At 41.4% G+C, this 12,352-nt stretch overlaps 1 protein-coding gene across 1 annotated transcript; it reads right to left on the reverse strand.

The window, feature by feature from the left end:
• Positions 1-1,869: 1,869 nt before the first annotated feature.
• LOC123399536 (disease resistance protein RGA2-like) lies at positions 1,870-6,438 on the reverse strand. The gene has a single exon (XM_045093934.1). It carries the CDS (start codon positions 5,748-5,750, stop codon positions 1,902-1,904), a length of 3,849 nt encoding a protein of 1,282 aa, XP_044949869.1. The 5' UTR covers positions 5,751-6,438; the 3' UTR covers positions 1,870-1,901.
• Between the last annotated feature and the right edge of the window lie 5,914 nt (positions 6,439-12,352).

Raw genomic sequence — 12,352 nt, forward strand, 5'->3', positions numbered from 1 at the left:
TTTTCATACCCTGAATCGCCTGTAACACCTCTTTCTCTAGGAATGGAGCGGATAGACTCTCATTATCGGCTTGTCCAATCTGAGGAATATCCGCGATCTGATGCTCGTCCATAGACGCAAAACTATGAGTCGAAGCACCAAACAACCGTTTATAATAGTTTGTGATGTACAATTTTAGATTCTCATGACCTACTATTGTACCCTCGTCTTGCTCTAGTTGTATTATCCTCTTATTCCGATGCTTGCCATTCGCAATCAAGTGGAAAAAATTTGCGTTGTCATCCCCCTGGACAATTGCCCTAACTTTAGCTCTGACAGCCCATTTCATTTCATCTTCTCAAAGAAGGATTCGAACTATTTGTTCAGCCTCGTGCTCTAACGCCCTCTCGTGTTCATCCAGCATGCGAGTCTTTGCCTGACGATCCAGAGTATCTATAAATTTGAGCAGTCTATCTTGCTCATCTTTATAAACCCCAGATACATTCTTAGCCCAACCTCTCAAGAATTGTCTAAGATGGCGAATTTTATTTTGCCAGATATCAACACTAGACTTCCCACCCGCATCCTTGTTCCATTCCCTAGCAATCATGTCCACAAACCCCTCACGTGTGAACCAACTTGATTCAAAAGAGAAAGCATCATTTTTCCCCTTGTGAGTGGCCTGGCCAGAATCTAGCAGGAGTGGGGTATGGTCAGATATAGCCCTTTGAAGTGCACAAACTGTGACTAGCGGGAATTTCTGTTCCCAGTCAACACTCGTAAGTACCCTGTCCAATTTTTCAAATGTTTGATTATGTAGAGAATTGACCCAAGTATTTTTCCTACCTGAGAGATCAATCTCCCGTAGGTTTAGGCTCTCTATAATTGTGTTGAACATAAAAGGCCATCCGCCATCAAAGTTATTATTGTTCTTCTCATCAGCTGTCCTGATAATGTTGAAATCACAACCTACCACTAGTGGTAAAGGCTAATGGATGTTAGTCTTTCTGATGATCCTGATAGTATTACTTGGAGACTGACCTCCAATGGTACATTCTCGGTGAAATCAATGTATGACCATATTATTGATAATTCACTTATTCCAAAATCTATGCATATTTGGAACGTTAAAGTTCCCCTTAAGTTAAAAATCTTTTTGTGATTTGTCCACAAGGGAGTTGTGTTAACTAAGGATAACTTGGCCAAGCGATATTGGAAAGGAAATTGAAGATGTAGCTTCTATCAGACGTATGAAACAATTAAGCACCTCTTTCTGGACTGCCATATGGCTAAAATCTTATGCGCTCAATCCATATTGCTTTTAACATTCCCCCGCCTACTAGCATTAACATGTTATTTGGGACGTGGCTGGACGGGGTTAATGTTTCTTTCGCTAAACTAATTCGAGTTGGAACTTCTGCACTTTTGTGGGCTATATGGAATTGCAGAAATGACCTAGTTTTTAACAGACAACAATGTATTAATTTTTTGCAGGTCACCTTCAGGGCTACCGCCTTGATTCGCATGTGGTCCTTACTCACTCCTGTGGAAATCAGGGAGCCTTTGGTTACTGGGTGTGCCCGATGGGAGATGGTAGCTCAGGCTATCTTCAGCCGATATGGATGGCGACATGCTGATAGAATAGGGAGTTAGTCAACTACACATATTCATATCTTCGGCTTTGGCGTTGATCGCCTTGTAATTTCTTTTCACTTTGTTCCTTTCGACTTTGTACCTATTTTGGATCTTTACAGTACTTAATAAATGGTTGCAGGCATCACTCGATGCAGAGGCCGGGGCGAGGCCTCCTTTTCGGAAAAAAGAACTTTATGAATTGAAAAGTACAAAAGTTATCTCTTTGATAGCGAGCAGGTGACATGCTTACCTTTCTGTTTCTATATACTTGCAAATTTGGATGGCAATTAACGAAACCATTTTGAGCGGATATGCTCAATCTTTGGCCAGCTTTCTCCATCCGGTGATTGGCAGTTGTTCTTCAAGAGTTCAGAATCCTCCACATTTATGCGATAGAGGGAGGATGGCAAATCTGGTAAAGATGATATATTGGGGCATCCAATGATATGGAGACTCCTCAGTCCTGAAAAGCACTTCAGATTTTCTGGCAACAAACTGATTTTACAATTCATAAATGTCAAGCAGTCCACAGATGAGAAATCTGCTGATCCTTCAAATGAAAAGGTTTGCTCCTTGCATCCTACAACAGCGAGAAATCTTGGAACTGTAAAACCTTTAGCTGAGAGCATAAGGTTGAGCATTACGGAGCTGCTAACACAAAGGCGATCTTTGACTTGCAACTGTGAGATGCACTTCTTATCGAGGTTTGGGAGATCTGCAAAATTTACGCGGAGAAGTTGTAGCGAAGATAACCCTTCAAGAAAGCACAAGTCCTGTAAATTCCATAGCGATAATGATTCAAGGGAGGTCAAGTGACCAATCGACAACGATGGAGAGCTGCACCAAGACATGGAAAGATCTTTCAGGAGCGGCAAGTCACAACTGAAGAAATCAGCTGCAACCACACACAGAAATATTCTTAGAACCTCAAGGGACAATGGCAAAGAATCCGATCCACCCGTCAGTTCTAAAGAAGGGCAGCTGCTTAATTGAATTTTCGAAAGAACAGTAGCAGCTCGTAACCCCCCTAATGATCTAAGACACCAGCACGAGTCGATGTGCAAGTATTGAAGCTTTGTCAACTGTTGGAGGACATCTTGTGACGGAAGTGTAGTTAAAGTCATAATCTCTTTTAGTGACAAACGTCTCAGTGAAGTGAGACCATCAAGGCAAACAGCTAATGCTCCATCCGTAACGACGCATGAAGAAAGATCAAGCCTGCAGAGCCCTGATGGTGGAACAAGGGGCATGACGATCTTCCTTGTACAAATGAGTCTTATCCTCTCCTCATGGCAAAACATCCATGCTTTGATGATATCCCCCTTTACCAATACTTCACCCCCCTCTCTTTCAAGAGCACTTTCAATTGTTTGAAGATAAGACATATCAGCATTCATCAACAACTTCAGAGACGAATGCTCCGACAATAGGATGTTCCTGATTTTTGATCTCATATCCACCTCCCACATGAAAGAAAGCCTGGATATCAATCTATATGTCATCGCGGTGTTCTTCCTCTGGTCATGTTGTTCTAGCTCATCGTTGGAAATAAACATAAGCATCATGCATTTCTCAATAGTTAACTCTTCAAGGCTGGCCGGAAGAGAAGGTAATGTCTTGAGATTTGGAACATTCTCAAGGCGAAGCGAGGAGCAATTCCCAAAGAGAGCGGCATTGGATGGTAGGGTTTTTAAGGTAGTGCAATTAACAAGCGCAAGTGATTCCAAATTCTGGAAATAAGAACTGACAAGTAACCAGCCTGGGTATTTTGCATATCTATAACCTTTGATAGTAAGGCCCCTAATTTGAGGCGGTGGCATCAGACCTTCCAGAGTTTCCAGCTGTAAACTATCATCATGTGCAGTCATGTCATTTTTTTCACTCCATTCAAGGTGCAAGGTCTCAAGATGACTTTTCTCATGTAGCTTTGCTTCTAAGGCCTGATCCTTCCCACTGATATTCTCAAGATTTTTTATACTTAAACTGCCTCCAAGGTCATTCATGTTCTTCAGCTGCTGTACCTCATAGCCCATCTGCTTTTGCACGAAAAATAGTTTGAGATTTTGGAGCGAAGTTAACTTGCCTACGTAAGGGATTTCACTGCACCCTTCAACTTTAAAATGTCTCAACTTACTCAAACGGAATAGTTTTTCAGGCAGGATTTTAACATTGTCACTGAGCTGTAGTACTTGCAAGTGGTAAAGAGCACACAATGATCCTGGCAATTCAGTGATTGACGTACTTATGAGGTTCAAGTATCGAAGGTGCTTGAGTTCACCAACAGATTCAGGTAGCTTGCTGCTGTTATAAAAGCACAAATAGAGTACACGCAACTTCTTGAAATTCCTTAGAACCCGATGGAATATATCTCTTGCATCATCTATAAGTGGTCCAATGCAGATAAAGGTACGTAAATGATGTAGCCTGCAGAGGGCATCTTGATGTTGCTTCAAACTCTCAACACAAACAGATAGGTGTCGAACAGTGCATGGTATTGTTGCCATCTTATCATCTTCTAATCTGAAGCAGACTTCTTTAGACAGTGACTCTGACAAATCATGAACTAGATCATGCATAACACAGTAGACTCCAGTTGTGCCATTTATGTAAACTGGTTGAAAGAATGAAACTGAGAGCATCTCATTAAAGCAATCCCTCCCAATATCTTCCATTCTCTTGTTCAAATTGCACGAATCAACCATGGAATATTCCAGTACCACCCACATGTGAACCAACTCCTCGATGACATAGTGGTGGCCTTTTGGACATAAACTACAATACAGAAAACACCTCTGCAGACTTGGATCCAACTTCTCGTAACTCCACAGAAGTGCTATACTGGGATTGCTTAAGTTATCAATCCTTAGAGCATTTTCCCATGCAGTCTTATTCTTATTCCTGCTCAGCTGCGAACCCACAGTTTTTGCTGCCAGAGGAGATGTTCCAATTCTTTTAGCAAGCTTCTCTGCTATAGTTTCTAGCTGTTGACGCAACCTCTGGTCTCTGATCGCTGCGCCAGAAAAGGCATGGTCCTTGAAGAGTGCTAAGATATCGTTATCTTCCATGTCTTTCAAATGAATAATTTCATCACAACAAAGAGGAGCTGGAAGTATATTCGATCGAGAAGTTATCAAAATTTTGCTTCCTGTCTGTTGAGATACCAGAGGAGACAATAGTTTTTCCCACTCCATCTCATTGGTGTTTTCTTCAAACCAGACATCGTCCAACACAAGAAGGTATCTGTTTGACTTTTGCAGTATGTCCCTTAATTTGCACTGTAGAGTATCAAGATTATCAATACGCGGGCACTCTCCCTTTGCTGCTGATTCAATGATTGCCCGGGTGTGGCGGTCAATATCAAGTCTGCGTGAGATGCAGACCCACATCCTCAAATCAAAATGTTCTTCTATCCTCTTGTCATTGTAAACATGCTGCGCCAGGGTGGATTTTCCCATGCCTCCAAGTCCAACAATGGCTACACCAGAATATGTACTTGTTACAGATACAGACTCACCGGCAATCCGCGTTGTAAGAAGATCTATAATATCATCCCGATCCTCGTCACGACCAATCACTCTCGGAGGTGCTATTGATGTGGCCACTGGAATAACAACTGCCGGTACTGCGGAGGCCTCAGCACTATTACCAGCAGGTAAGCAAAGCAGTTCACGGAAGTCCTTGGCTTTTGCAAGGATGAGCTTCAGTTCCTTCAGCTGGTCGAGTAGCTTTTTGTTCTTTGGGTGCAGATTGGAAAGCCTGCTCGACGCAGCATGTATACGCTTCATAATAGCATTACTGGAAGATGCATGCTCTGGCGAAGATCCCTTCCTGCTCTCTGTTTTGTGCTTGAGGAGGTTGTACTCATGCTCATCTAGCAGGTCGTCAGCCTTACAAAAGGCTCCTTTGAGGTCCTCGAGCCACTTGTCCAACACTCGCCTGTGTGAGCCCTTGTCAGCTGCTTCAATCAGTATCGCAAACTGCGGCATGATGTTGGTCTCCAGTTCATGCAGCTCATGAGCCATGTCCACACCAAGGTACTCAGAAGAGTAAGCAAGGAGCTTCTTCATGGTCGGTGACACCACAAAGTCCAAGCTAGCCCGTACACCAGCCACAGCCAAAGCAGCCACCTCCGCCATGAAGTTGTAAGGCAAGAAATAGTGGGAAAAATATATGAGATCCAACAGCCAGAAGATGGGAAATTGGTGGAATTACGCAGAAGCAATTTTTTTGTGTTTTGTGCGTGTGCGTTTTCAAGAAATCCTGCCGAGGGGATCAATAGGAAGAAAAGTTATAGGAAGAAGTTTTTCTGGAAAGGTAGCAGTAAATGGTGTGAAACATAGGACAGAAGGTAAAAGATGATAGATGGGAGCATCCTCCCTAAAGACAGGTCAAGGAAGTGATTTTGGAATGGGAAACGACAGGTGAAGATACCAACGAATGGAACCCCCTGAAGCAGAAACCAAGAAGATAAATTAGTGAAGCGGAAAAGGAGATAATGAACAGAACTGACACAAACAGATTGGAGAAAACAAACACTGGCAAGTGACAAGACAAAAGAAAAAGGGTGTGGAGATCTTACACAGATGAAGAACCGAAGGATGATGAAAGAAGCACCGCTGGAACGGACAATTGATGAAGGGGGATGTGAGATTGCAGAGAGACAGATTGGAGCAAGCATTATAGTACTGCAATGGAAATGGTATGTGGAAGTCACAAATAAAAGGTCAATGAGAGTATGAGACAAGAATGGATCTGATCCAGCAAGTTGCATTTTTTGTAAACTTGGGCTGAGCTCAACTTGCTGAAAAACTAGCAGGTACTCGCTGTCTGTATGCCACTAAAGAAAGAGAAAAGTCCACATTTCGACCCTCAACTAACCACGTGGTTTGATTTTCAACCCTAAACTTTAAAACCGGTCAAATCCAACCCTCAACTTGTCACAGTGTCCAGATTACAACCCTTGGCTCAGTTTCTGGCTTTGTCAAGCGGTTTTTACCAGTCAAAGCTGACTGGACAGCCAAGTCAGCATGCCACGCAGCCATCAATCCAACCGTATCCCCATCTCTGTGTGTGTGGCATGCTGACTGGGCTGCCCAGTCAGCTTTGACTTAGTAAAAACCGCTTGACCAGCCCAGAAACTGAGTCAAGGGTTGTAATCTGGACCCTGTGACGAGCTGAGGGTTAAATCCAACCGGTTTTAGAGATTCAGGGTTGAAAATGAAACCACATGGTTAGTTCAGGGTTGAAATGTGGACTTTTCTCCTAAAGAAATGATTAAAAGAAGTGGCCTGAGCTGTCTAAGTTACATTAAGAAGCAAGTGTCCATTTGTTCATGTTTTGATGTTACTCGATCAAAGAGTATTTGCTGGCCTGAGGAAGTAAACCAAGGTAAAAAAAAGGGTTTCTCAGGGATGCACATTATTCAACAGTTAATTAAAAGCAGTGGTTCTACGAACACGAGATCAGCCACGAAACAGAAACACTTGGTTTGTGTTGAGTTGCTAATTAATTAACCTGAAGCTTCACCAGTTTGAATCTCCTTACCTAGTTTCCATAGCGTGTAGGGGTAGCAGAACTACCCTGTGGTGTTGGTGGACCTGGTGCTAGCACATCAATCAAAATCAACAAAGTCAATGATGTTTGTTTAATGAAACGGTAGGTTACGTTACATGCTTCCCTTCAATTATTTTTTCCATCACCATCACTGGCCCTTGATGATTTCCAAGCAGCGTCGCTTGACTTCTTGAACCTATGACCAATAATACAATATGGTCTCATATGTCTACAGCAACACACAATTGCAGAGGAAGAGGGTGATGAGACTGGGCCTGGTCAGGGCCGGCTCTATATTTTTCAGGACCCTAAGGCGAAGTTCAAAAATAGGCCCTTAGAAAAATAAATAAATATGTATGCATTTATAGATATACAAACGTAAAATATTAAAGTTTAAATCTAAGCATACATTCTTATTTAGAGACGTTTATAAATAATTCATAAGCGCTTAAGTTATGTCATATCACGACAAAAGAAATAAAAGAGTAGCGAAATATAACAAATAATATTCTCTGCTAGTTTTATTATCTCAAATAAGAACCAAGTTCTTATGAGTTCATCGACAACAATGTAGTCAGATCAATCAGGGCCTAAGATCAACTGATCTAAAAGGACTAGGACACTAGGCAAATATATACGCAAACATGCAGTATTTAAATTACCTTGAGCGAATGGGCGCACGGATCAGGGCGTTGTTATTTGTTAATCACCAGGCCTGATCACGTGCTGCTGTGTTGGACGATCTCCAGTTCTCCACCAGGCCTGATCTTCACTACAGAAAGTATATACAAACTGCAGATACATATATACCAGTTCTCCTCTTTCTCCGTCAGGGTCGAACGTGCCCGCCGGAGTGCCGGAGGTGCAACCGCGCATGCGCAGGCGCATCGATGCAGGCAGGCGGCCGAGGCAAGGCGACGAACGAACAGGCAGGGATGGATCGATGCCTTCTCCTCTCCCAAAGTCCCGATCAGATATTTTTTTTCTCTTCCAATCAGATATCTTTTATCAGCCCATATAACAGCAGAAGTATACTTACACATATGCGGTTATGGGCCCCTCCGGAAAATGGGCCCTTAGGCGTTGCCCATGTTCGCCTAGGGCCAGAGCCGGCCCTGGGCCTGGTCACAAAGACGTACTCCATCCGTAAAGAACAACCTTTTGGTAAGAAGATATTTCTTTACAGATGGAGTACGTATTTATAGGAAAGGAACAACGATATTGCACCTGAACAGGATGGGTTTTGTTTCTCTCTTGATTGATGACCCAAATTAATACTCCCAAGTTGGTAAGAAGACAAACATTAATGGTTTCGTGGAACATATTGGAGCAGTGTTGGGCCTATTGACCTGAACATAGGTAGATATATAGGTTAACTAAACTAACTAACTACTCCCTCCGTCCTATAATATAAGAGCGTTTTTGAAGTGTTAAAAGCACTCTTATAGTATGGGACCGAGTGAGTAACTAACAGTCCTAAGAATAGGAAAAATAGTGATTTAACTGACCAACAAGCTGAAGGAAGATAGACTGAACGGCTGAAGCCAACAAGCTCTGCTAAAGCTAGCATACATCAACCTCCCATCGATGGAGCTATCAAAGGGCGGGAGAATACTAACCTGACTACAGCTGCAGCAGCCGCCACCGCGGAGGTACGTGGTACTCGGCGGCGGCTCAGATCTCAGATTTCAGAGAAGGGGTGGGGTGCACGGGGTAACATGTGGAGTAACATATTACTAGTAAAAATGCACGTGCAATACATACATAGTTTCAAACATCCTTAAATTTGAAATTTAAACAAAGTGCATAGTACACAAAATTCATAGACAAATAATTAGAAATATTATTCTCCGTGAATCAGCATGCCTCTTTTTTTTAAGGTAAATTGGTATGAATATCATGCCATCTTTCGTTTCTGTAGCATCAATTATATATTCTCTTACAAATATACACGGTTTGTCAATATGTAGTTCCCAAACAAATATAATCTCCCGCAACTGAATTTCGGTATAAGAATGAAGTGTTCAGGCTGACTTCAGGCCATTGTATTTTTCGTCAAATATATAATCATTCAAAATTCGTAAGTCATATCCAATATAAGCTTGAATCCCCTTGTTGGACAAAAATAATTTAATGGGTTCATCACTATTCTCCATTTGGGCAGACAAGCATGCAAATACCATTTCAGTACCAATAAAATTCAACAAATGACTATCACTATAAGAAAACTAAGTTCGTCATCCACAAATGCGAGAAGACACCACTGTTAGACTGTAGAGATAACATCCTCAAGGGACTTTGAAGACTAGAATGTGAAACAGACTGCATAGTATCTTGTCAATGACATTCTTCAACAAAAATACAACCTATCAGAAATGCTTATGTTAAGGAAACGATAAGATGACCAAAGTAGGGCCAGCCAGCCACAGATGTAATGATTATACCTCGTATCCACACTTGAATCTTGGAGTTGCTGGTTGTTGATATTGATTTCATGGACACAGTTTTTAAGTGCAGCCTTGTTGCCTTTCTTACTGTTATGCGGAGTCCAAAGATTGAAATCATTCCTGAAGCTGTTATGGGCATGGAATTTATGTGCAGCCTTGTCCCCTTTCACTGTTCTGCAGATCGAAAATTTGGAACGAAGAGCAACAAGATCTTGAGATACAACATATAGCCTCAGGAGAAAAAATAGCTTAAGTTTGAGAAGGAACACAAACAGATATGCAAGAATCCTGAAGCTATTGTTAGAGTTGTGTCGAATATTATTGTACAAGGTAGGTTACAGTTGGACTTGCAGTCATACAGTGTGTAGACAAGGTAGGAGTCGTGTCCTAATAGGACATCTGTACCCCTCATGCCTCTTATATAATGAGAGGGTAGACACACGATGTAACATATGCCAAAATAATAGCATAGCCATGCGGGGGAGCCGGCGGGGTGTGCCGGCACTCGGGCGGCCAGGGTCCGGTATTGGAACGGTGTAACAGGGAAGATCGCCCGTAGTTAGGCTCCGAGGATTTAGCCATATCGATGAACCTCGTTAATAAATCTTGGTGTCATGCTCATGTGATTGTTTGGTCCTCGGTAGATAGACGGAAAGCCTCGGATTATTGTAACAAGTGGTATCACGAGCAAGGTTTGGAGAGGCTATGGATAGTTGGTCTAGAGGAAGAGCCGGAAGAAATCATCGAAAAGGTTTCAGGTAGCAATCGGAAGCAGGCAGAAGCAGCAAATAGGATCAGCAGAAGCGGCGACGTGGTGCAACGCGTATGACAGGGAGGCCGAAGCGGGGCAGCGGTTGTTGTTTCCAGGAGTGCCTCGGCGTGAGGCCCGGCCTAGACTTGTCAGGCGGCTGGCACGAGACGGGAGTGGTGTGGCCCATGCAAGCAAGGCTTGGCAACAGCGCAAAGCAGGCTGCATTGGAGGCTGGTGTGCACGCGCGTGAGGTTGGACCGGTGCCGGGGAAAACCCTATTTGCGTCAAATAGGCGGGCAAACACATAGAAACTACCAGCCAGCGACGGGTTTGGGTCGGGCCATTAGCAATCCCGGTATTGGGAACCTTCTAGACCTTTTCAACCGTTTTTTTCCGGTTTTGGGAACTTTCTAGAAGATTCCCTGAACCGGTTTTTCATTTTTTTAGTTTTTTTTATTCTATTTTTCTGTTTTTGTTTCAAAATGTTTTGGATTTTCAAAAAATGCTTTGGATTTTTTAAAAATGTTCGAAATTTGAAAAAATGTTCAGGGGTTTTTGAAAAAATGTTCCCAAAATTTGAAAAAATATTCTGAAATTTGAGAAATGCTCCTAAATTTGAAAAAATGTTCCGGGTTTTTAAAAAATGTTCCTTGATTTGAAAAAAAATGTTCCGGAATTTAAAAAAATGTTTCGGATATTCAGCAAATCTTCTGGAATTTGAAAAAATGTTCCAAATTTGGAAAAAAAATCCCAATTTGAAAACTTGTTGCGTAATTTGATTTTTTCACATAATTTGAAAAATGTTCCTGAATTTGAAAAAATGTTCCTATTTTCAGAAAATGTTCCGGAATTTTACAAATTGTTCCGTAATTTTGAAAAAATGTTCTGGAATTTTTATCAAAATATTTCTGCTTTTCAGAAAAACGTACCAAAATTTGTAAAAATGTTCTGTAATTTGAAAAATATTCCAGATTTTGTAAAAATGTTCTGGAATTTTAAAAACTCTTCCTGAATTTGAGAAAATGTTCGTAATTTTATTATTTTGTTCACAATTTGAAATGTATTCATGTTTCGAATTTTTTTTATAATTGAAAAAAATAAATGTTTTATGGTTTCAAAATTTGTTCACAATTCGAAAACTGTTTATGGTTTTAAAATATTTTTCCAGATTCGAAAAATATTCACGGTTTTATAATTTGGTCAAGGATTTGAACTATTTCATATCTTAAAATTTGTTAAATTTTTTATACATGTTTGCTATTTCAAAAAATGTTCTGAATTTTCAAATATTATTCTTCAAATCCTAAAAATGTTTTGCTTCAAATTTGAAAATAAAAGGAAAAAAAGAACCAAAAAAAGAACCAAAAAAAACAGTTTGGGCCGGCCTAGTCGGGCGACCCCTGTGCGTCCGCTCGGCAGTTGGCCACAACGAGCGGCGCATAGAAGGTCCCCGTTGCCGGGGCTGCTGCATGCATGCTGACTGATGTGGGGGTGATCGCAAGATTTGTTAAAGGAAAAGAGGAGCCTTGTTAGGGCATGTACAATGGTGCTATCTTAGGAGTGTCACATAGAAAAAATGATGAGGTGGAGGAGAGAGAACTCGAAAAAAGGCTTTGCCTTCTCTTATTTAAGAGAAGACAAGATGTGATATCTTAACACAATATGTCTCACCATGTTTTTAGAAATAACTAATTATAGAAGATAAGGCCAAGAGATGACCCATTATAGACTATCTTTTTTATCATCTGTAAATTACATGCAACATTTAAGATAAAACTATCTTATCAACCATTGTACAGGTACGTGAAGAAGCTACCAGTAGCAAAGAAAAATTATGCACAGGAGGCAGGAGGGATCCATCAAAGTCAAGTTTTGCACAGATACGTTGTTTCTTTGCGTCAAATTTGAGTATGAAACGCGTCATGCAGGGATCATGCATACACAAGATGTTATGCAACGGGGTGGAACATGGTTGCAGTCGGATAAT

This window comes from Hordeum vulgare, chromosome 5H (assembly GCF_904849725.1).
Source record: "Hordeum vulgare subsp. vulgare chromosome 5H, MorexV3_pseudomolecules_assembly, whole genome shotgun sequence".
In the NCBI taxonomy this organism is placed as follows: Eukaryota; Viridiplantae; Streptophyta; class Magnoliopsida; order Poales; family Poaceae; genus Hordeum; species Hordeum vulgare.

Coding starts and splice junctions, on each gene's coding strand:
- LOC123399536 (XM_045093934.1), bottom strand. CDS start 5,750: ATGGCGGAGGTGGCTGCTTTGGCTGTGGCTGGTGTACGGGCTAGCTTG.